Source organism: Bos indicus x Bos taurus, chromosome 5 (assembly GCF_003369695.1).
Source record: "Bos indicus x Bos taurus breed Angus x Brahman F1 hybrid chromosome 5, Bos_hybrid_MaternalHap_v2.0, whole genome shotgun sequence".
Taxonomy (NCBI): Eukaryota; Metazoa; Chordata; class Mammalia; order Artiodactyla; family Bovidae; genus Bos; species Bos indicus x Bos taurus.
The window spans coordinates 54,827,017-54,853,100 of NC_040080.1; the positions used below are offsets into that span (position 1 = coordinate 54,827,017).

A 26,084-nucleotide genomic window follows, 5' to 3' on the forward strand; every position below is an offset into this window, starting at 1 on the left:
CTCTAGATAATATTAAAAAGTTGGGGATAAAATCTGCAACTGTACAGTGGTTTCAAAGAAAATATTTGGGTGCCCATATTAATCTTTTCGGTTGAGTTGAGTGGCAATAAATACAAGAGCAAAGAATAAAATTGTATCAGTTGAGACCCTCTGGTTTGTATCTCTCCATTTAGAATCATGTGAGTTTAGAATTCTGCAGACAGCGATTGACTTATGGTATATGTAAGAAAAGAATTGTTTCAACTATAAATTCTCTGTCTTTATAAATTGATGAATGGACATCTGGAATCATAGTTAACTAATAAGGACACATTCTATGGGGCCTCCTTGGCAATCATGACCAAGCTCTTTCTGCTTCTAACTTTGTTGAATTCATCCTCACTCTTCCTCTCTTCAACTCACCTTTTACTGGTGCAGTTCCAGCCTCCTTCTCTTTGTTTGGTTCTGTGTGGAAAGTACAAGCACATTTTATAAAGTATCTTAAATAAAGCATTTAATTGTGTGATGAGCAATGAGGTGAAGTGGGAATCAAGAAATTAATGACAACAGAACAGAGCAGAAATGATGCTGCATACTCCTTTATTATACTATATGTGAATTATTATGAATTGAAAAATGATAATGTAGTCACATTAAACTTTTAATAAAAACAGCTAATAAATCTGATCATGTTAAAAAAAAAGTACACATAGAAACATGCAATACCGATTTCTTTAAAATAGCTTAGCTATGCTGAGACCATGTTATAACATGCTGGTATGGAATGAGTATAAAATGTTGAGCACTTCATTTTAGACCCCAAAAAGGGATAGACTTTTTGAAGAACCTTCTTCAAACCTTCTTGGTTAATTTGTGTGGCAAAAAAAAGCAACACAGGAGCCAAAATGTCAGATTTTATCAGATGAGACCCTCTGGCTTGCATCTCTAATTAAAATTGTATTATCAATAGTTTAGATACCTACAAATGGTGTCTGACTTATGGTTTATGCAAGAAAAGAATTGTTTCAACCTTGAATTCTCTCTCTTTTTTTTTTTTTTTTTGATTGATGACTAGACATCTGAATCTGAATGAACTAATACGAATAATTTTAGCAGAGTTTGGGAGAAGACTTGTTTTAGGAACAGGGGGTCAGTATTGCATAATAAATATGAAACACGGCATAACAAGGGCAACTTTGCAGTGATCCAGTGACAGCTGCTGATCTGGAGAAGAGAAAGGAAAGGTTATATCTGTATTGGCCTGCAGGTTCTCAGCGTCCTCGGTGCTGGCAAAATAAATAAAACATAAATCTGTGTGTGCAAAGAGAAAACATACCAAAGAAGTTCCTAAGAAAACTGTCACACGTAGGTTTGAAAGAAAACTAAACTTGAGCTTGGCCCCGTTTGAACTAAATGGCACTGAGGCTGTTTCATTTATTTGTCATGAATGCTAAGACACTTCAGTCGTGTCCAGCTGTTTATGACCCCATGGATTGTAGTCTGCCAGGCTTCTCTTTCCATGGGATTCTCCAGGCAAGAATACTGGAGTAGGTTGCCAATTCCTTCTCCAGGGTATCTTTCTGACCCAGGGATTGAACCTGCATCTCCTGCATTGGCAGGCGAATTCTCTACCACTGAGCCACCAGTGTATCTTACTTAATTGTTCTCTGAGCCGTATTTTATTATCTAATTGACTGTAAGCAAACTGAATACAGGGAAATGTTTTCTACTAATGGTTCTTCCACTCTAAATACAGTATATTTGCACACAGCTATCAGTAAGCTCTGTATCCTTCTAAAGGGTTAGGGCACATGGAAAATATCCTGTGAATAATTATTTACTGGATTCCAGTTTCTCATCTTGTGTGAGAGGGCACGTTGGTGCCTTGATAGGTAAAGAAAAGTGAAAGTGTTGTTGCTCAATCATGTCCGACTCTTTGCAACCCTGTGGACTATAACCCGCCAGGCTCCTCTGTCCACGGGACTTCCCAGGCAAGAATACTGGAGTGGGTAGCCACTCCAGTGGATCTTCTCGACCCAGAGGATCTTCCTGAGCCAGGGACTGAACCCAGGTCTCACATATTGTAGGCAGATTCTTTACCGTCTGAGCCACCAGGGAGGCCCATCTTCATAGAAAAATGCATGTAATTCTGGTTGCCTCCACCGTGGGGGCCATTTCAGTGGGCAGACAAATGGTTCTGGAGTTTCCTTTTGAACTTGCCATTCTTCCAATCTCGTTCTCTTCCTTGCGTGTTGGATTAAAAAAAAGCAGGCTTCACTTGTGTTGCTAGACACTCCCTCTACCTGCCAAATTCACTGGAACTCTTTACTGCTTGTTTTCTGTTGCCACCTGCTGGACAACAGAGTACTAGGGCCTGGAGCAGTTTTTGCTGTTGAGCATTTGAGGCCACCAAACCTTCCTGGAAACTCCCCTGGGAGTTTCTGGAGGTTCTTGATGGTGACACAATTCAAGTAAAGAGATGGCTGCTCATCTTCCAGGACTAAGGAAGAAATATATGTTTACCTTTAGCTCTGTTTACCTTTAGCTATGTGTGAAAAAGCACTGTCAATCCTTCAGCCCCTTGGAGACTCAGCCTCCACAAGGAGAAAGCATGAGCATAAGAACTTTGGCCTAACTTCATAGGTTTTATAAGTGTATGATGTGCCATCCAAAGCAGATTAACATAAGAAAGTTATATAAACACAAGGTACAGTTATGATTACAAACCCGTGACAGCCAGGAGTTAGCTTAATACTCACAGCTTCCATGGAGGACAAATCACGCTGGGATGGATGGTCTGTGTTAGCAGACTAAACATGTAAGACCGTAATTTTTTACTCACCTTCTGGGGGTGGAGCTGGAGCTGGGGCCAGCACTTCATTTTCTAGAAATGAAAAGAGTAATGGAAGTGTCAGTCTCTCTTATCCTGAGAAAAGCTATTTTGCACAGCTCCAGGCTCTGCTCAACTCTATCTTCCAGAGAGGAAATGCATCAGCCCAAGGCACACTGTCTTTTGGTGTATGGCATGAGGTGAGGATCTAAATGTGGTTTGAAGATATGTAGACTTCCAGGAGAGGCAGAGTGCAGTAATGGACAGAGATTGGGTGAAATGGGCATCCAGAAGTCCTTCTACTTAGTTATATACTTGGGCAGCAGGCAGAGCATTTAAAGGCACTGAGCCTGTTTCCCTTCCCTGGAAAAATGGACACAACACCTGTCTCATACATTTAGGGTTGCTGTGAGGCTGAAATGAGACACAGTGAGTACCAAGCATGTCCCTTAGAACCTCAGGTGCTCAGAAAATGAGACCCCAGATTCCTCAGAGAGCAAGAGCACTACCGCATCACCAACAGCAGCATCTCTTTCTGAATGATGATGAGAACAAAGTCCTCTGGCTTTGCAGCACTTCCTCTTATCATAAAGTAAACCATTGTTCACTGGGAAAGAGAACCAGCCCCCCTCATAGTCACAGTCATTGTTGGAAGTTTGTTTGCCTGGAGATATTTTGCCTACACTTATCCTAAGTTCTCAGGGCTCTGGTTTTGAGCTTTTATACTTGGCTTTGGGTACCCAGGATTATAGCAATCTGGCAGTAAAGTCTGTTAAAGAAACTTATACTGAAGAATATATGTCCAGGGTGGTGGGAAGGAGATCCAGAGGGAGAGGGTATATGCATACATATAGCTGATTCTCTTCATTGTACAGCAGAAACTAACACAACAACATTGTAAAGCAATTATATTCCAGTAAAATAAAAGAATGTATATCCAAGTAGCTAAAGGCATATCTTATGAACAATGTGCATAGAATTTCCCCTGCTGAATCCCCATGGATGCCCAGAACAGGGAATTAGTGATGAGTATCTGAATCAGCTGCTCCTACTTTAGGGCAGGAAGAGAGAGTTAATGAACGTAATCTTTTTAAAAAAAAAAAAAACCTTTTTGTTTGATAAATAAACATCAAAGAAAACTTTTTGTAGTAGAAGCATATTGTGGGATCCCAGGAGTTTTAGCTTTGTCCAGATCTATGATTTTCCATATTTTTTTCCCACAAGTGGCTCTTGCCAAGCAAAGAGGACAGTACCTCACAACAAGCAGTTTGGTCTAAGAATCATCACCATGCAGGTCAGGTGCCCCATTTTAGTCTAGGCAGGCTGGGAGGAGACAGAAGAAGGAGCCTGCATTGCAAGAGCAGCAAATGAAAAGAGGAGGAATTCAGGGCTGCCAGGAGACAACAATGTCTTTTTTCATCACTAATGTTTTGTGCCAGGTATAAATTCCACAATTAAATGCATTTTAATTAAGTTAAATTAAATGCATTAAATTAAATTAAATTCCAGAATTACTGCATTTTCATCCAAATGACCATAAACAAGTATATTACAATTTACTACTTGGGAAATATAACCAAAGGAGAGAAGACATATCACCATATAGACAGGCAGAAGATAACGAGGCAGGATGTGATATGGTTTGGCGATATGGTGAAAGCACAAGCGTCCCATAGATGGCACACCAGAAACACTTTCGTTTCTTTGCCACGTCATGGAAAGGATCTTTCCTGCCAGTGTCAACCCGGAGATGAAACCCTCCGTCAAAGGATTTTATTTTCAGAGCTCTGGCTGTGGCAATGGAAATCTAATATTGACCTCTCAGCTTTGGGTGAGCTGAGGCTGCACATGGCTATCAGAATACCCAGAGTGAGGAGCCAATGTCTTTGACACTCTATCTTTTGGACGGGGCCATTGTCATCCAATGCCCGTGGACCTCTTCCTGGCTCCCTTTAAGACAAGTTTCTCCGAGAGGGAGGGGATATGTGTATTCCTATGGCTGATTCACGTTGTATGGCAGAAACTAACACAACATTGTAAAGCAATTATACTCTGATTAAAAAATACATGAAGAGATAAAAACACGTTTCCCTGCCTTCTAGTCTCTTTTCCCCACGACGGCAGGTTTTCGTATGCTCTCACTGTCTTTCAGCCTGTTACTCTACTCCTGAAGGCTCCCGTTACCTACTAGGTTGGTCTACACTCCTCAGGTTAAAGGTCAAAGCCATGGCTGGCAGGCACCTCCTACCACTGGTGGCCCCTCTGTTCTAGAGTGGTTTCTTTTTTCACCTTCTGACCTTTCTGCCACTGAAAAGAGTGATGATCTTCTCCCCAAATGACCTTTTGTTTTTTTCTCTACATGTGACTGTGTCAGACAGACCTAGGTTCGAACCCTGACTCCACATCTTAGGAGCTGTATAATCAAGGACAATTCCTTAATCTCTGTCAGTCTGGGCATGCTCATCTATGAAATAGGGATAATAAGATAAATGAGCTCTTAGGGTGCTAATCCTATGTAAAATGCACAGCACAGTTCCTGGCGTGTAGAGAGAGCCCTACAGTTGGCAGCAGTAACTATTACCATTATTATTCTTTGGCAATCTTGGTCTGGTTTTTTTGACATTTCTCTTAAAGACTCTCAGAGCTGGTTATACCATTCTGTTCCCCTTCTTTATTCTGGAGGCATTCTGGACCACTTCATAATACACTCTTTTTTCCTTAATTATTTAACAGTTTCTAAATCATGCAGTAAGATATGAAAAAAAATGTGGAAGGATTACAATGGAGGAAAATTATTTTATTATTTCTCAGATGGAATTATTACACACACACAAAAATTCAACTGAATCTATAAACAAATATTTTAAAATAATGTTACCTTAATAAGGTTGCTAGGTTGGAGGTAGTTAGAAAATAATGTTGTAAAAAAAAAAATACCATTATTTTACTATAGAATAAAGTCCACAAAGTAAAATATCTAGGAATACACCTAATTAAAAATGTGTAAAATTATTATGCAGAACTTTATAAAACACTGTTGAGAGAAATAAGGGAAATTTAGACAAATATTTATGAACTGGAAAAAAATAATTTTCCAGCTGCCTCCATATATTTGTGTTTCTTCTTTGTTTTGGGGGGTGTTTTTAGCCTCACCTCACAACATGCAGGATTTTAGGTCCCCAACCACTGATTGAACCTGCACTCATGGTGTTGGAAGTGCAGTATTTTAATCACTAGATCACCAGGGAAGTCCCATATATTTATGTTTCCTGTCCCTTTCAACTAAACAAAAACAGGGATCTTTGATTCCTTTCCTATCTCCCTAGTACCTCTTCTTATTGTTAAAACCACTTTAAATGAATTGATTAAGAAAATTAACAAGGGATTCTTCGGTCACTGTGTGAACTATCAAATTGGCCATGCTTTCTCAACATCTTTGTAAACAAAGGCCCATTTTGTAAGGAAAGCTGTGGTTGCTTAAAATCTTTTTTTTGGAAATAAAGGCCAAGGGTGAATTCTAATTAAATAAACAAAAAAGAATGTTTTTGGACGCTGAAACTGTAAAAATGCCCTGACTCTGTATTCTTCATTTTTGTGATGTTTCCATTTTGTGATGTTCTGTAGCCCCAGGGTTCTATGTAACAGCCCCCAAAACAAACCAAATTGACAATTTAAAGGGCTTAGTTCAACTTCCAACAAATCCACATTTCATCCATCACTAACAGTCAACTATGTCAGATACTCAGAACTACAGAAACATTATAGGGTATTACTGCTGGTACATTTTAGGGTAGTTGTGGCAAACAGAAGTAGGAAAACGCATGCCTGCCTGGTGAGTAGGCAGAGCCAGAGTGTTTCCTTCTTAAAATCATAGAAACCCCATTATTTTACAGCCAGTGGAGGAATAAATAAATAACAACCATGTATCGGCCACTCACTGCGTGCAAGACCTAGTGTATATTACTTCCTACCATCCTTACAACACTCTGAGTCAGTATTATCATTATCCTCATTTTACAGATGGGGACTGAGGCCCTGTGGGGTCCCACAGCCCCTGAAGGGTGGAACCAGGCTCTGACCCAGGTCTGCTTGAGGCGGTACCTGGCCTCTTCAGGATGGAAGTGAACTTCCCTTCTCAGCTGGTCACTCTTGTGGAGGCAGAAACAGGCTGATGGACTTTGCAGAGATTTCACTGTGTTTTCCCCTGCTGAACTGATTGGTCTGATGGTCAAGGCCACATCGCCTCATTTAGATGTTGCCCCAAGGAGTGGAATATGCCTCAGTTTCCTCATCTGAGTAATGGCAATAACAACAGAACTCATCTCAAGGGTTGCTGGCAGGAATGAAGGGGTTCCTGCAGGGACAGGGAATGCAATAAACATCATAGATACTTTCTCTCTCTTTTCACAGTTCTCACATTATGATCATGATTTCGTCATGACACACCTGGGAGAATGACACTCCTGTCTTTCCTCACGTGCTACCTCCTGAGATTTGCCTTATTTCATGGGCTACATCACGTTAGACCATGTTTGGGATTGGAGTAGCATCTGAGGAAGCATCCGAGTATTAAACGAAGGAGGGAGGCCCCTCACTCTTCTACTGTAAAATGGTAATAATTAATATTTTGATGAGTTCTACAAGTGGCTCTAGAGGTAAAGAACCTGCCTGCCAGTGCAGGAGATGTAAGAGATTCAAGTTTGATCCCTGGGTCAGGAAGATCCCCTGGAAAAGGAAATGGCAACCCACTCCAGTATTCTTTCCTGGAGAATCCCATGGATAGAGGAGCCTGGAGGACTGTAGTCCATGGGGTCGCAAAGAGTCAGACACGACCGAAGCAACTTAACAAACAACACACACACACACATATGCATTACAGAGTTTGCACAATTAAGTAAATTGATCAATTAAATCAATCCTGATGGAATAAGAAGCATAAGAAGATGAACTGTCAATAGATTTCAAGGCATTTAAAACAAAGAATTGCAGCTATTCTAAACCTGAAGGGATGAGGAACCAGGAATGGTGAGAGCCAAGTAGCACATGACTTAGTCTGAAAAGAAGCCACTACGGGTATATTTTGGGGCCTTGAGACATCCCCGCTTTTGCCTTAAAAAAAAAAAAACAAACTCTTCATGTATTTCTCTTACTCATATGTTTGTCCCTGATAGGCTTTGTCATGCCCTGCTTTGCCCACACCTCCAGAAATCATTTGCACGTTCCCCAAATCCGTTAGCTGCCTCTATAACAATAATTCATTCACAACGATTTCCACTGTACTCCCACTGACTAGGGACTGTAGAAAGAAGCTCCCACACAACTGGAATTTATTGAGCCTCATTATGAATTTAACAAGGATGGGGTTTATAAAGGTGGCTAAGATGAGATGCCCTTGTTTAAGAATCTCAGAGGTAAATTAAGTAGCTTTTCTACCAGTTTAAATCACCAAGCCAGAAGCCTTTCCTCTCGCAAAATATTTGAGATTCAGCACTTCCACAGTCCTTCTGGTGCTTCTGACATTGCTATGAGCACACGAATCATCTTGGGGTTTGGTCAAGTGCAGGTTCTGACTCTGGGGATCTGCTGGGGGCATTCCAGATTCTGCATGTTTAACTGGCTCCCCACTGATGCTAGTGCTGCTGGTCCATGACACACACTTTGAATAAGGAGGCTCAGACTGTGCCGTATCGCTGAATCCTCTCCCATTCCAAACATGACTGTGAGTGGCAATGGGTTCACAGTACATGCACTTCTTTGATCACAAGCTTCTTGAGGACAAGGCCTATCTCCTCCTCCTTTTAAATTCCGCACAGCAGGTGCTCTATAAATATAGTTGACTGGCAGGCTGTTTCTACCCACACAAAAGCCCCTTCTGCTCACTGCCAAGAAATCAAGAACCATCCCCTGGCACTCCAAGGGCAGCTTTCTTCGTCTGCCTTACCCACAGGGTACACTATGTCTCCCGCTGGTGACCCTTTCGCTGGCTGACTTCTCCCAGGCACACACCCAACTTCATCATTTAGATTCTTCTTATTGTCAACATACCTTCCATCTTGAAAGAGCAATTAGGACCAGAGTTTTGACCTCCAAAACACGCTTTGGGGACTTCCCTGATGGTTCAGTGGCTAAGACTCTGACCTCCTAAGATTGACCAGGTTCAATCCCTGGTCAGGAAGCTTGATCCCATGTGACACAACTAAGACCCAGTGAAGTCAAGTAAATGAATAAATAAAAGCACCACCTCTTGCCTTTCTAAGGATTTCCCTTTTCAAAATCTAAGCTAGTTTTCTCAGCAAATAACCCTCAGCCAACTATGCCAATCCCATTATCACCCAGCTTTACCATGTTGCAACAGTCAGGAAATACAAGGCCTGGGAAGCTCCCTAATTTCTGAGATTTGAGCAAATAGGCATCTATTGAGGTTGTTGTTTGTTGTCTATTCAGTTATGTCTGACTCTTTGTGACTGTAAAGAGGAGCCCACCAGGCGCCTCTGTCCGTGGAATTCTTCAGGCAAGAATACTGGAGTGGGCTGCCATTTCCTTCTCCAACGGCTGCTATATTTCTGCTTATTCAGAAACCAAAGGCCAGGGACTTCCCTGGCTGCCCAGTGGTTAAGACTTCACCTTCCAATGCAGGGGGTGTGGGTTCAATCCCTGGTTGGTGAGCTGAGATCCTACAAGTGGCCAAAATTATCTTGTGGCCAAAGATCCTATCTTGTGGCCCAAATAACCAAAATATGAAAACAAACAAACAAAAAGAAGCAGTATTGTAACAAATTCAATTAAAAAAAAAAAGGCAAATTCCGTGGGACTTTTCTCCCAGGTGAATAAAGTTGGCTTTTTGTCCCCTTCATCCATCCTTCCCCATTGTCTCCACTGGAAAACAGACCAACAGGATGGACTCAAGAAGCAGGGTTAAGTAAGTTGCTGTCTTTAAATAGTTTTGAATTAAAAAGAAAGAAATCGGTATACTCTGAAAAATTAAACCCAGGAAATATTTTCATGGACAACATAAAAATCAGCCAGACTCTGACCCAGCAACTAAGGCTCCTTCAGCAAGGGCGGCTGTCCTTGATCCTCCCTAATTCACGGATATAGCCTTTCTTTCCCTCTGCGACACTGACATGCTTTTAAAGGGCTTGATCTATTTATGGTGGATTTTTCCTATGACCACCTACTGTAAGAAGCACAGGTATGCCGCCAATGGCAGGCCCGCACAGTTAGTGCCAGGGCCTTCTAATTGACGGGCACTGGTGGCCGCTATCAAAGAGACAGCCCATATGTGGTTCTTGTCTCTGCTGAAAGACTAGGCACCCGGTACTCCATAAAAGGTTGGCTCCCTCCAATGCAGTCTACTTCTATTTTCCATAATCAAGGGTTCCATGGTCAATACATTAAAGGGGAAAAAAATGCTAAGTTTTAATAAGAGGCATGAATCTGCCTCTCTTTCTGTGTCTATACACCAAAATGATATAAACAACCCAGGTCTCTTCTTCCCATGGGCTCACAGCTCAAATAATATACTGTTTGATTTACTTAAAAATTATTTTATGGGCCCTCATGTGCAATTTAATTTGGGCTTTTAACAGCACAGAGAGCATAATTACATTATATGAATATGTTAATAGGCATAGAAGAGATAATAAGAACACATAATAACAGTTGTTACCATTAAACGTCTTTTTTTGTGTTTATGTGGCTTTCTGTCACTTTTTTTGCATAAAACAAGTGTGCTAAAACCATCCTTTGGTAACCTGGGGTGCAGGAGAAAATTGCATGCTATTCTTAATTATTATTTCTTATTCTCAAAGTCAAATTCTTTTTTTTTTTTTTTCTTAATTTTTATTTACTTTTGGCCACCCTACATGGCATGTGGGATCTTAATTCCCCAACCAGGGATCAAACTCACATCCCCTGCAGCGGAAGTATGGAGGTTTAACCACTGGACCACCAGGAAATTCCCTAAAAGTCAAATTCTTGGTTTGAAATAAAATATGTGAATGCTTTATATATTGCAAACATTGTGGTAAGTAAGGTTTTATCTGGCCAACTCTTGTAACTTTTGGTACTGAAGCATTGTCTTCTCTTTTGGATTAAATATACAATAAACACTGTTGATAGTGAAGTCTGGCACAAGTCATGTCACAGCCCATCTCTCATATGCCTAGATAACAGCACAATGGAAACCACTTTAATATAAAATATTGTCTGCATGGGGACGTTCATTGCACTTAGAGAAGTTTTGATTATACAAATCATAAAAGCCACCAAAAAGTTAGCCAACAGGAATGACAGTGGATTTGCACTGACCATATTGCTTATGCATCAGAGATCAAGATTTTCGTACACAAATTAGATGTAATTTTGTGTTTTCACAATTATATGATTGTTTTGTGTCTTGTTCTATTCACTATGGGCCACAGGTCAGGATTTTATACCTTGAAATTTAAGGGAGGATTATACATGAGCTCTGAAGAATTGATGCTTTTGAACTGTGGTGTTGGAGAAGACTCTTGAGAGTCCCTTGGACTGCAAGGAGATCCAACCAGTCCATCCTAAAGGAAATCAATCCTGAATATTCATTGGAAGGACTGATGCTGAAGCTGAAACTCCAATACTTTGGCCACCTGATGCAAAGAGCTGACTCATTTGAAAAGACCCTGATGCTGGGAAAGATTGAGGGCAGGAGGAGAAGGGGACAACAGAGGATGGGATGGTTGGATGGCATCACTGACTCAATGGACATGGGTTTGGTTGAACTCTGGGAGTTGGTGATGGACAGGGAGGTCTGGCATGCTATGGTTCATGGGGTTGCAAAGAGTCAGACACAACTGAGCAACTGAACTGAACTGATACATTTTTTAGAGGCAATTATATACTGACTTACAACAGAAATTCTCAAAGTATGATCTGGGATCCCCAAGAGCCCCTGAAATCCTCTTGAGGAGTCCATGTGGTCAAAACTATTTTCATAATAATGCTCAGACATTTTATGCCTTTTTTTTACTCATTCTTTCACAAACAGGCAGTGGAGTTTTCCAAAAGATATATAATGTGTGATGATGTTAACACTCTGGCAGCTAATAGAACATGTACTTTGTACTCTTATGCTTTAAAAGTTCATCCATTTTAATTTCAAATTCAGTAAGTATTAATAGAGTGTACATAAACAAATACTTTTTAATGTCGTCAGCAATTACTGAATGCCAATTGATCTGAGACTGAAAAGTTTGAGAATTATTTAGAATTTATGGTAAATCTTTGAAAATTATTTTGTGTGTGTATACTTAAAAAAAATAAACTCATGTCATATGAATCATTTAGGAAATATCTGTAGCCTTGCTTAATAAAAATGAGTGAATCAGTCAAAATAAAAGCCACAGACTGATTTGGGGGCAGTAACTTATTCTACAGTGTACATAATTAATAGGAACAAAAGGGTGATATTGTCTAGTATCACCTCCCTTATTTAGAATTCAGCTATCTAGCAACCTTACTTATCCAGATAACAGCTCCTGATCAGCAAATTATAAGGGCTTCTGAAGAGCAAAATGAATTGTCTCAAGCTCCTCCTACCTGGCACTCTGAGAGCTCAAATGCTTTACTCCCAAGAGAAGACCTCTCACCTGGGTCCCCAGCCCTGGAACTGGAACTAGGGTGAGGGGAGCCAGGTGACTAGGGAGCATCACTTACAGAGGCACTGACACTCAGGTCTGGACCTTGCATTTGCATGACCTTGAGAATGAGTGCCTCCTTAAATGGGGTACTCTGCAGTGTAGTCCTGCTCAACTAGATTATTGACCTGGCCAGGATCCAAAGCAAACAACAGAGGGAAGAGAAGGGGACAGCTTCACACACTGACTAGTAAGAGTAATTAAAGAAGACAGCAGCCTTCTGGCAAGGGATGAAACAGGAAAGCTATCCAAAGTTGGACACAAATTCAGAATACAAACCAATGTGGCCTCATTAACAAAAAGACAAATAATTTGAGCACTGCGGATATCATGTGGTAAGATAACTGATATCCACAAATGATGACAAAGTTAAATTATATCCACTGTACTTTGTTTTTCAAAACAAGGAGTAACATATTGCATCTTAAGTCTGTTTATATCCAAATTGGTTGAAATAATAAGGTTCAAGAAAAAAATGAGATATTAACAATTCATCAACTCCAGCTATTCCAAATTTGATTCAATTTAATATTTATTAATATTTACTGTGGCCACATATCCCCCCAAACTATATTTTAAGGTTGTGAATAGGTGGAGTCTATTTGTACATCAAGTAGTAAATTTTCAATGACTCATTAGTTAACTTGATGGAAATTCCCTGAATCCACAGGGTTTTTTCCCTTTCCTAGTTAACTTGCTCTTCCATTGTTCAAATTACATGGTTTTAACTTAAGATGTCATTCCACACAGGAAGATTAAAGTCTGGTGATTATCACAGAACAACAAATAGCTTCTCGCTGTTAACATGGGGCTGGATGAAAATGAGATCTTTTGCTAAGATCTGATTACTTGTCTCTTTATTGTTCTTCTTAATGTATTTTAAAGTAAGAACGAAGTGATGGTTGGGAGTAACCTAGGTGAGTATAGTGGTATAGAAGAAGCTTTCCTCAAGCTGAAGTTTAAAAATTTAGCACAGGTGAAAAATGATTTGAATCATTAACAATTTCTCCCTTTCACCCATTTTGTCTTTCCCTGACGGGTCTGCTCCTGAGTAGACCATCCCTACAATCATATCACTCTTCTGTGGTTATAGGGTTATCCGAATAAACCACTTCCAGGCCTTTCCCAAGCCTTGCGGGGCCTCACGTTGGATGACTTTTTAAAAATAGAGGAACGACAGGCCTGATGCCAGGTGGGGTCATAAAAATGAAATTCCACAGCAGTAAACACCGCCACTCAATCAATCACCCACTGTATTCATACACGGTCATGGAGAGTTCTTTATGTGGCTATCTCAGAAATGTTCAGACCAGATGAAAACTCCCCACCTGCCAATAGCACCCCGGGTGGGAAGAGAAATCTTAATGCCCACCCCCCACACCCAAGCCTTATAGCCCTTGGTGGAGGATACAGTTACATGTTCAACTGTGCAGGGTGACTCTTTCATCTAAGTGGGAAAGGCCATGCCCCCACAATGGTTATCACAACCTCACTAACAACTGGGGACCCCCAGCTGGACATGACACATTTCAGCGTGGACACGACAGACGCTCTGAAGTGTAGGCCTCTGATCTGAGCCTCCACGGGTGAAAGCAAACATATTTTACTTCAAGTCTAAAAAGAGAGAAATACTTGTGGTGGTGGCAATGATGGCTATGATCGTAACCACAGCTGTTTGGGACCGTATTATAAATATTAACACCAGGCAGAGAGGTGAACTGTGGTTGTAACATACCTTACAGTGTTTGATATGTGTTGGCAGAAATGCCCTCAAAGTTTATATTAAACTTTAGGCATTTAATACCTTAAGCTCGACAAAATTTCTGAGTTTGCTGCTTTAGAAGGAAAGGACTTAAGTTCTTATTACATGCTAATGGTTTATTCTCAGCTTTTCACCTAACTTATTTAATTCTTACAAAAAAACAGTGAGCTAGTTACTATTATTATTCACATTTAACAGATGAAGAAACTGAGACATGTGAAGTGTAACTAACTCGATTCATGATACAGCAGGAATTTGAGCTGTCTAGAACGCTCTGTGAATAGTTAACTTTATGTCACTATGTTTAATGATGAATATTACCTAGTATACATAAGAAAAAAAGCCAAAATACATACTGGATGAAGAATAAGTCTAGAGACATGTAACTTAAAAAATGAGAGATTAAATTGTAGAATTATATAATAAGGTGAATTTTTAGTTAAAAGCAGAACATTCTGTTCCAAGAGATATAAAATTTTATAGAAGGCGAAAGCTAATACTTGCTGCAAGCAAAGAATTCCTGAGGAACTTAGAGATTTGATGCTATTTAGAGGAAAAACTCGGTTTCTTTGGTAGCTCAGACATTAAAGAATCTGCCTGCAATGCAGGAGACCTGGTTCGATCCTTGGGTTGGGAAGACCCTTTGGAGAAGGGAATAGCAACCCACTCAAGCATTATTGTCTGGAGAATTCCATAGACAGAGGAGCCTGGCGAGCTACAGTCCATGGGGTCGCAAGGAGTTGGACACAAATGAGTGACAAACATATACACAGAGAGAGAGAGAGGAAACACTGGATGATTTGAAGAAAAAGAAAAAAAACTGAACCCCAAGCTCTTGTAAATATCTAAAGTAAAAGTCAAAAAACAAAATTAAAAAATTTGACATACACATACACACACAGAGAGAGGAAAACTGGATGATTTGAAGAAAAAGAAAAAAAAATTGAACCCCAAGCTCTTGTAAATATTTAAAGTAAAAGTCAAAAAACAAAATTAAAAGATTTACATATAAATAAACAATTTTGGGTGTTGTATTGATGTGCCAAATTGGTCCATAAAAAGATTTCTTAGGCAGTATAAAAGGGCAAAAATCTTATCAAAGTGGAATTCAGACTTGAAAGGCATAATGAAAGTCAGATTTCAGTTAGCTTATTGGGAACTCAATTTAGAGAGAAAAATACACGTGGGATTAAATGATCCTGGTCTTTTTTTCTTTGCCAAATAAACCACTTCACACCCCAGTTGGATAGAATCTAAAACTTTACTCTGAAAATGCATGTAAAAGTGCATAATTAATCCACCCCTTGCATGGGAACATCCTAAAAATTTGGCTTATTGTCTATCTGTGTGGCTGTCCAAAACAAACATACTCTGTAAATTATAATTGGGCCTATCCACAAAGAAGAGATTTGGGTGTGACAGTGTCATCACTTTGATATTTGGAGGCTGTCTTTATAAAAAGCTGTGGGGACAGATGCTTTCTCTCCAATATGAGACAATTTGCATGCATGTAGGAAATTAAGGGGTTTCCCCAGTGGCTCAGTGGTAAAGAATTTGCCTGCAATCAGGAGCCACAGGAAATGCAGGTTTGATCCCTAGGTCAAGAAGATTCCCTTGAAGAGGGCACAGCAACCCACTCCAGTATTCTTGCCTGGAGAATTCCATGGACAGAGGAACCTGGTGGGCTACAGTCCGTAGGGTCACAAAGAGTCGGAAACAGCTTAAGTGACTTAGCACACACACACACAGGAAATTACGTGATTAAGTCTTTTCTTCTTTTTCATAGTTTCGTTTTCCTTAATTGCTACGCTTTTAAATTTTAGAAAACTGCTCTTGAATAAGCGATACCTACTTCGTGATTAACCTAACTCAAAAACACTGTATTTCAGTAATTACCTTTCTGTGTATTAGGCTTCCCTACATGAGCTACAGTCCATGCAGTCACAAAGAGTTGGACATGACTTAGTGACTGAACATATTCTGAACAAGCTAAGGACTCCAGGAAAGACATCTGTCCCCCTCAAGAACTGAAATGGGGGACTTTCCTAATGGTCCAAATGGTTAAGAATTCTTCTAGTGCAGAGGATGCCAGTTTGACCCCTGCCCAGGGAACTAAGATCCCACAAGCCGGGGGCAGCTAAGTCCATGGGCCCACACGCTCTGGAGCCTACATGCTGCAACTGAGATCCCACACAGCCGTAAATAAATAAAGATTAAAAAAAAAAGAAGGAAAAAGACATATCATATCTCTGCAGGAATACACATGAAATTAAAAGTTTTCTGCTTATTTTTTATTGCTAGAACTTTAATTCTGTTCTTTATTATCTAACACACCCAAGTATGTCTAGAGATGAGGTCTAGAATTACCACAGAAGTCATGGGCTGCCAAGAGTATTTCGTTTCTCTTAATATAGGTTTCATAGACTAATTAAGGAGGCAAGCAGATAAAACTGTAATTATTAACAATAAAAATTCTTCTGCTTGGCCATAAAGAGTTGAAAAATAAATTTTAAATTAAACAATCATACAAGACTTCAGCAAAAGTAACAAAACTGCTTTCTAGGGCTGTGAAACAGCATTCTATTTCCTTTCATGACAGCCTCTTTCCACAATTCTCTCTAAAAGAAAGCATCTATGAGTTTCCAAAAAGATTGCAAAAACATCATTTTATGTTCACTCAAGCTTTTTAAAAGATGGTTTATTTATTTATTTTTAAGTCCAAGCATTTCTTTAGAGTAATTTCAGCCTGGGCAGTTTATTCTAACATTCATGTCAAATTCAGGAATACTTCTAAATAGCTAAAAATAAGAGAACTCTGTGAAGTGTGTGTCCACGAGCAATCTAAAATGTTTCAAGGCTATATCGCAGGCCAGAATAATGGGTGGCATTCAGAGAGCAAAGATTATGTTTTTCTCTTTTTCCTTTCTCTTGGGGTCCAGAATAACCAGAGAGCCTAACTTTTGTTCATCTCAGGAACTCCTTTACCCCTGCTCTTTGCAAGGCCTAGGGGAGACTTCGTCCAACTTACTGGATGAGAAACAAAGATACAACTTGTTTTTTCAAAGTTTTTTTTTTTTAAGAGATATATTTAGGGCGCTTGAGAGGAAAGAATTGGCCAGTCCTTTATTTATCTTCCTAACAGGTGCAGTCGGATAGTCATAAAAGCATGCTACTGAAAAAGAATGATTTTGCCAAGTATTAAGCCCCTCTAGCGTGCATTAGCCCAAGAGTATTCCTTCTTACAGCAGATAGCTCAAATCTACACTGTGCATGGCCAATACAGCCTGGCAAAGTTTTTTTGGGGTGGGGGTGGGGGGAAACATTGGCATTCATTCATGCAACTTCTTTATTCTTCATCCAAATCTTCAATGTGGCCTAAATGAACCACATGAAGTTTGAAGGAAAATAACCGCCCTCAATCAAATACCTCCTCCCTCTTCTCCCTTTCTTTTCATTATTTTCAACAAATGCACTTTTCCCTAATTAAAAAAATATATATTTATTCATTTATTTGGTTGCGCTAGGTCCTATTTGCTGCATGTAGGATCTAGTTCCCTAACCAGGGATGGAACCCAGGCCCCCTGCCTTAGGAGCACAGTCTTAACCACTGGACCACCAGAGAAGTCCCTACTTTTCTCTGATTTGAGAGAAAAATAATATTCTATATGTAATATGACTTCTCCAAAGACAAATTTACTTTGGTGTTTGAAATAGGCCATCCACTCTCCTCCAGGTGGAAACTGAAGGTCAAGGAGTATATATGAGAGAGAGGTTTCCTGTCACCAAGGCTCCTTTTCTGATGATGACTAAGCCCTGAGTGATGCTGGGAAATAGGTAAGAGGTGATGAATGCCGCTTTGCATTCAGATGGGTTTGGGGCTTAGCAGAACCTTAAATGTAGTGAAATCTCTAGTGACCAAGAAAAAGAAGTAGCAAAGAAAAAGCTCCTATGGACTGAAATAGTTATTCTCCATGACCATGTTCCCACCTAAGCTTACTGAAATAGATCAAGATAGAATAGATAGATACTGCATGTTGAAGTAGCAAGCGAATCTGTAGCAACAATGCCATACTTTTGATCCTTGGAGTTATTAGAATGGCCCCTAAAACTGATCATCAATGAAGGTGTGTTTTGCCATATGTTTGAGTTTTCAACAAAAGATCTTACAAGGAAGATGAGAAATCTACCACGACACCCTCAAAGTGTTTTGAATGACCCGCAAGCACCAATAAGGAACTTTTGCCTTTTTCCTAAAAGTTAAGTGCATGAAATATAATAGGGCCTGATATATCACAAAAAGTGAAATTCACGTTAACATCTTAACCTGGTGTTTTAGAAAAGAGTTTTTCTAGGTTCTATAGCATCTGACAGTTAACAATTTGTCTAAATATATTAAAGAACCAGATTTTATGGTTTTAATCATTACATAGTACAGAGCAAAAATTCTTAAGAAATTATTTGTAGGCAAAAGTATTATTAATAGCATAAGATTCTTGCATGTTTTTAACTTCATGTTGATAAAACCCCTTTTTGAAAGGAAAAGAGAGTTTCAGCAAAAGATGACTTCTTTACTCAGTGAGACCCAGGGGCAATAAGGGTTTTTAGAGCAGAGACCATGTTGCATGTATCTCTGAAATCCCAGCAACCAGCTCATAGTAAGCACTCAATTCACTGATGATAGGTAAATGAATGTATCAGCAAGACATCCTGGGAGATGCCCACAAATCTGAAACGTCCTTCTCACTGTTTGATTAGAACACCTTACTTTTACTGGGTGTCAGATCTGCATCAATCTAAAGTGTAAGACAGACATTTTCTTCGGAACTGGCAGTACAAATAGTATAGTTCTACAATGAATAAATATATAACGTAGAGGTGGAGAGGACAAAGTGAAATGAAGTGAAAGTGTTAGCTGCTCATTCATGTCCACCAATTTATGACCCTATGGACTGTAGCCCACCAGGCTCCTCTGTCCATGGGATTCTCCAGGCAAGAATACTGGAGTGGGTTGCCATTCCCTTCTCCAGGGGACCTTCCCAACCCAGAGATCAAACCTGGGTCTCCCACATTGCAAGCAGATTCTTTACTGTCTGAGCCACCAGGGAAGCTATTCCTTAAAAAAAAAAATTTCTTTCTCAGAAAGAGCTTACTGAGCCATCCAGAATATTCTGAAGGGTCTAAGTAAGGACTGTTGACTAATTACTTCCATTAGAGTCCCTCCTTGAGGTCTAAAAGTACAACCATACTTCCCCTTCTCCTTAGAAGGACCAACTCTCCCAAGACCAACTTGGAGCTCCCAGAATTAGGCCGCTGCAGGTCGGGAGGCATTTGAGAGAGACATCTTTTGCGCTTTCAGGTGCTGAAAACTCGGCCTCTTTTGAAGAGTTGTCAAGTGCTCCTGGATCCTGGGAAGGTCAAAGCAGCTCATGTGTCATCAAGATTTACAGCAGGCGGTCATGCTCTGCCTGGGCATGGTTCTTCCAGCCAAGGAAGAGATGTAAGGATATCCACAGGGGCTGGAGAAACCTGCTTGAGGGGGGTGTTTCTGCAAATAGTTTGAAAGGATTCTGTAGAACTGGTTTGGCGGCACATTTTATTCTTGAGGCTGTCTTTCAGAGGCAGGTGTATATGGAACAAACCCAAGCCCAGTAAGTACTGAAGTGAAGTTGCTCAGGCATGTCCGACTCTGCGACCCCATGGACTGTAGCCTACCAGGCTCCTCCATCCATGGGATTTTCCAGGCAAGAGTACTGTAGGGGGTTGCCATTTCCTTCTCCAGGAGATCTTCCTGACCCAGGGATTGAACCCAGTCTCCCGCATTACCATCTGAGCCACCAACGTAGTGCAACCCCAGAAAAAATGACACTAATTGAGAGAAGTGCAAGGACCAGAATAGCCCCTGACTTGCCATACTCCTTATGTTTCTGATGTAAACAACAGAAAAATGCAATGATTTCATTAAGAAAACTCTTCAAGGTATAGTTCCTTTAAAAATCAGTTCTGCTGGTAAGGAAACCAAAAAAATCCCTGTACTTCCTCAAAGGATTTTAAATATATCAGTAACCTTCTCTTTATCCTGACTCCCCACCATCCAAATTTAAACTAACCAAAGAATCTGAGTATAAAATTACTGTGCTGGGGGCAACTCCTACACAGAATATCCACAGTGCTTTTATAGCAAAAGATTATGGGCACTTTGGTATGTATGTTGATTTATAGCCAAAATTTATACATGGTTTTTTTGGGGGAGTGGGGTGGGGGATGGGCTGAAGTTAAAGATATATTTTCCTCCTGTCTCGGCTAGTTTCATTGTCTTTAAAAGTAAAATGGATCAGATTGAGTTGTCAGACAAAAAGGAAAACTTTATCACATCTAGCAATCCAAATAATTTAATTAGCTTTATAGGCTCTACAGCTCTTCATATTGGCCTATTAGTTTCTCAGCTTTTCTTGTCATTTTCCAATGGGCTTTAAAGTAACACATGCAAATTCATCCACTAAATGCAGGATATTAAAACAATATTCTGTCCTTCGTCAGGAAACATAGAATGCATTTCATCCAAATAAGCCTTGAAGAGGCTAGTCAAGTGACAGATCAAATGAAAAGGACACTTAATACACAAGTAAATCATTTGCATTACAAATAAGACACTTCAGCAGGGACTGGACTCACTGCTTGATAGTCAGGATTAAGTTCCCATATTAATGCATGCATTTGGTGTGGTTATTTCGGGTAGAAGATTTCATCCATCAATGCCCTCCGCCACTAAGTAAAGCCAACCTGTAAACTGATCACCACAGCCTGTCAACACTGGTTACTTAATTACATAAAGAAAATATATTTCAAAAACTTTTGGTAATTTGGTTAGTGTTTCAACTTTGGATTCAACATCTAAGCATCTTTTTCAAGGCTCTCAAAAGAATGGTTAAAAGCAGTTTTTAGAATTAAAAATTAAAAAAAAAACTAAATACCATTTTTATGCTCTCTGGCTCTCTGCTAATGTTTGTCAGTTTGTTGCTTTTATTTGCAGAAGTGAAAAACAAAGATTTAGTAGGCACTAAGGAAGACTAACACAAATGAAAAGAGTATTTTTAAAAGATGTTACCATTTAAAATTAAATTCAATACATTTCTGCTGTTAATTTGTGTTTTTCATTAGTTATTTTAGTAATTTTGAATTTCAGCTTATTTATATTATTAATAAGTAGTTTTAAGATATTGATTTTTCATAGGTAGGAGAAGCTGTTTATTGGAGGAAGCATTTTTCCTAATGAAAATTATTTTCATCTTAATTATTTTTAAACGGTTACTATGAAATTACCTACAATAAATCTCATTAAAGAACATAGTCTGTCATTGACATTCAAAGATATTCTTTAACCCAGGTGTTTGATTTTTTTTCCCATGCAAGATTATAATAATGTCATAATTAATAAAGCTCCAAACTGATAAAACCAAAAAATAACTGCATCTGCATATTTTAAATGTCTTTCTAGGAGAAAAATATAGCAAATTGGGAAATACTGTCACAAATTCTTTTTTGAAATCTTGAACAAATTTGTTAACTATTTAAGAAAACATTCCAAGTTCCTCCCACTCCCCACAAACTGTAAATACAGGTGAAAAATTTGTGACTGAACCTAAGAAAATTAAACTTTAAGGATTCTTTGCAACTAATGATAAAATTCTAATTTGATCATTTCAGTTAATGTTCCTTCATAAATGATCATTATCAGATATTTTTTAATTGGTTATACTCTTCCTATATTTACCCTCTGGTCTTTCTACTCCAAAGGTTCTTTTCCTTAAGTCACAGTATTCTATTATCTTATAGTCTCTTTAAGAAATTAGATATTTTTTGAAAATAGCAAAAAAACCCACATGCTTTATTAAAAAGTACAACAAAAAGATCTAGGGAGGAATCTTACCCTCTTTCTTAGTGGGTTCTGGCATGGTCACAATAAAATATTATTCTCCAAACAGTTTGTCCTTTCCAGTACTAGTTGACAGAAACCCCACGAGCAGTTGAGAGATGGTACAGGTCAGTGTGACAAGCAGCTGGGGAGAAGTCCAGGGCTTTTATATTCCCTGGGAACGTCAATCATTTTTGCACCACCCCTTCTTCAGCACAAGGATGCTGGAACTCAACAGCTATGAGCACCTTCTCACATCTGTTGTCTGCACTCTGCTCTCTTGCCTACTGGAAGGAATCTTCTGTTCATCTCATGTGGCTATGAGAGCACCTCTGACTTTCTAAATTCAGCTGCAGCCTCGTGCTCCTTCTTGCTCTTCTCTTTCTGTCTGACAGAGGCATGTGTCAACTCAGAAAAGCAAAAAGTTGCCTGATAATAAAAAATTAAATCAAATTAAAAATCATAACATGTTAATTCAACATATACCTTAATTTTCACTAAGATTATAAAGAAAAACCTCTGTATTGATGATAATGTTATGTTCCCATAAGCTTTTTGTTGTCTGTTCTTAATTATTGGGTTTAAATTTTTTCTTACTTTTCATCAATATACTAATATTTATTTGTCAAGCCAAATCTCTGTGTTGAATATTTTGTCTCATTTTCTCCTCCAAAAATAGCAAAATTTTCTATTAAGGAATATTTAGCTTGTATCTTTGTTTCAAGAAACATCCTTTAAAAAATTACAGTGCATACAAAAAGATGAAGTAATGATACATGCTACAACATACATGAAGCTTGGGAACATTATGCTTAGCGAAAAATGCCAGACAGAAAAGACCATGTATTGTATGATTCCATTCATATGAAATATCCAGGAGAGGCAAATCTATTGCATCAGAAACTCAATTAGTGGTTGCCTGGGGTTGAAGGGAGGTGGGATTACGAATGACTGCTAGTAGATATGAAGTTTCTTTAGGGGATGATGAAAATGCTCTGGAATTAGATAGTGGTAATCGATGCATAACTTTGTGAATATATTAAAAACCACTGAATTATATATTTAAAAATATATGGGGCATGGGCAAAAAAAGTCAGGCCAGTAGCCATTGTTTTGTTTCAACATGGCAAACATGTACACAAATCTAACTTAAAATATTAGTAGACTGTTAGCCACTTTCTCCCCAAATTCTCATGGAACTGATGGAGAAATATGAATTACCAATTAGTCAACCTAAGAAAAACATCTTATTGGGTTGGCCCAAAAGTTCGTTCACAGTTTGTGGAAAAACCCGAATGAACATTTTGGCCAAAACAATCATTTCTTTATCCACGCCCATGGCCTCTTATGGATGAGGACTAAAATTAGTTTATGTGAAAAGACAACTACCTGTGTGCTTTCATTGGTATGTGTTTTCAAGACCATTTTCAAAAGACTTTGATTGATTTGTACAGAACCAGCCACACTCTCTCACTTAATTTCCCCTGTGGCTAAGAGCACAGCTGGTCAGACTTAGCTCTGCCAAGCTCTGTGCCAAGCTAACTTTTCATATAAGGATGGAAACTCAACTTAGAATCAATATCATCATGCTTTAGCTATTTGGTGGGGAGGAGGCGGAAAACCAGTCAAGAAGGTCAATGAACATCTTCTACAAAGAAAGCCTTTTCTCAATCACATAGTGCTACTGAGCATGCTGTTTTGTTTTCTAAAATATTCCTTTGCTCTTAGATGCTAAACAGCTAAATGTGAGCTAGAATACAGTATATTCTGTAATGCAAAGTTAGAAAAAACTTTCTCCCCAGCCCAGTCTATCATTAGAGTATCCATTAATAGATGAAACAAATTAAAAAACCTAGAATTTGAAGTCGGACTCTTGGTTTCTATTTCAGGACCTATCATTAACCAGAAGAGTTTAAGAAAGTCAAATGGCCTTTCTGGGCCTCCGATTCCTTTTGCGTAAAATGAGGGGTCTGAAAAAATGATCTCTGAAGCCCCTTCTAGGTTTAACGTTGTGATTCTATATGACTAGTCCTTAAAAAAAGAATCATTTTTCCCTCAGCTTTCCCATCACACTAAACACCACATATGAAATGAACATAAGGGCAAAGTGTCATGTTGCAAAGAATGTTTATAGTGATGGGCAGATTTCACACATGCCACAAAAGAGGTGCCATGCCATCACTGGCTTCTGCAGACACTTGGTTGGGTTTTTAATACACTGATCATTTTACTGAAGTGAACATGTGCCAGGACATACTGCAATCCATGGAGAAGACATTTCATAGCCCAGGGAACTTTTTGGTAATTAAGGACTTGATTTTAAAAAGATAAAACATTATTGGAGGAATTGGAAGTATGAACAGATCCCAAGATAAATAGTTGTAGAGGGCATTATATGGTTAAAGTAAGATTCCAAGTTAGAAGAATAAGTAGACATGTGTAATTTTCCCAGGACTGTATTTTTTTTTAGGACTGTTTTGTTTTAAAACATGTAACCTCTATTTCTGATGTTATATATTCAGCTAGAAGTTTTCAGATTCCTTATCTCCAACCTCACTCTCAGGAAAGGGAAAATTGGTCAACAGGACTCTTTATTTTATTTTATTAAATCATTTACTAGGTTTTTCTTTTTGTGTTATTTAGGATGAGATTAGGCTGAATATAACACAAAATCACAAAACGTCAATTGAACCGAGACAGAAGTATTTCTCACTCACTTAAAGCAAGTCCAAAAGTAACTAGAGTCATTGTTGTGACTCCACACTGTCATCAAGAATCTAGACTCCTTCTTCCTGTTCTGTCATCCCAGGTAACTTCATGATCCAAAATGGATGCTAGTGCTCTCGTCATTACATCTGCATTCCAGGCAGCAGGAAAAAAGGACTCACTTTCTCAATATCTTTGTGATTTCTTTGAAGTCCCACATAAAACATCTAATACATCCCACTGGCCATAACTTGATTTCATGGTCATATCTGACTATAGAAGAAGCTGAGTGGCATTCTCAGTGGTAATAAGCTTCTTTTATTAAAGAGAATGAGAATGAATGTTAGATAGGTCAGTATCAATCTCTGCCACATCTTTCAAAATAAAAGCAGTAATGTTCCCTGCACCAACCAAAGAGTGCAGAGAAATACAAATAGTTATAAGCGTATATTGTACAGCACAGGAAACATAGCCAATATTTTATAATAATTATCAATGGAGTATAACCTTTAAAAATTGTGAGTCATTCTGTTTTACACCTGAAATTTATGATATTGTATATCAATTATGCCTCAATTTAAAAAATTTATTTTAAATCCTATATCCTTCATGTTAAGTTTGTGCCTAGACATTTTAGTAGCTTCAGTCATGTCCAACTTTTTGCGACTCTAAGGACTGTAGCCCACCAGCCTCCCATGCCCATGGGATTCTCCTGGAAAGAATACGGGAGTCGGTTGCCATGCCCTCCTCCAGGGGATCTTCCTGACCTAGGGATGGAATCCACGTCTCCTACGTCTCTTGTACTGGCAGACAGGCTCTTTACCACTAGTGCCACCTAGGAAGTCCTTGCCACTGGTTGTTGTGCAGTCGCTCAGTCTTGTCCGACTCTTTGTGACCCCATGAACTGCAGCATGCCAGGCTTCCCTGTCCTTCACCATCTCCCAGAGCTTGACAAAATCATCTCCATTGAGTCGGTGATGCCATTCAACCATCTCGTCCTCTGCCATCCCCTTCTCCTCCTGCCCTCAATCTTTCGTAGCATCAGGGTCTTTTCTGATGAGTTGGCTCTTTGCATCAGGTGGCCAAAGTATTGTACCTGGTTACCGAGGGTATAAAGAAAAGCTATGAAGTTATTCTTATAATTATTTTGTATCCAGACACCTAGGCTTCCCAGGTGGCCCAGTGGTAAAAGAATCCATTTGCTAAGCAGGAGACATGGGT

The 26,084-nt window shown here is 39.2% G+C and overlaps 1 protein-coding gene across 21 annotated transcripts in view; it reads right to left on the reverse strand.

Annotated features, from left to right (window-relative positions):
* Positions 1 to 22,443, reverse strand: part of MYBPC1 (myosin binding protein C, slow type) — a 101,416-nt gene extending 78,973 nt beyond the window's left edge. For 20 of the 21 annotated variants that reach the window (XM_027542001.1, XM_027542008.1, XM_027541997.1 and 17 more), the window contains exons 1-3: positions 22,173 to 22,312; positions 2,822 to 2,863; positions 403 to 444 (exon numbers count right to left, since the gene is read on the reverse strand). In XM_027542001.1, the coding sequence (XP_027397802.1) occupies positions 403 to 444; positions 2,822 to 2,863; positions 22,173 to 22,197 (109 nt within the window). In that variant the 5' untranslated portion in view covers positions 22,198 to 22,312. Of the gene's footprint in view, positions 1 to 402; positions 445 to 2,821; positions 2,864 to 22,172 lie in introns of all 21 variants that reach the window. The other variant, XM_027542002.1, reaches the window with a different exon arrangement.
* Between the last annotated feature and the right edge of the window lie 3,641 nt (positions 22,444 to 26,084).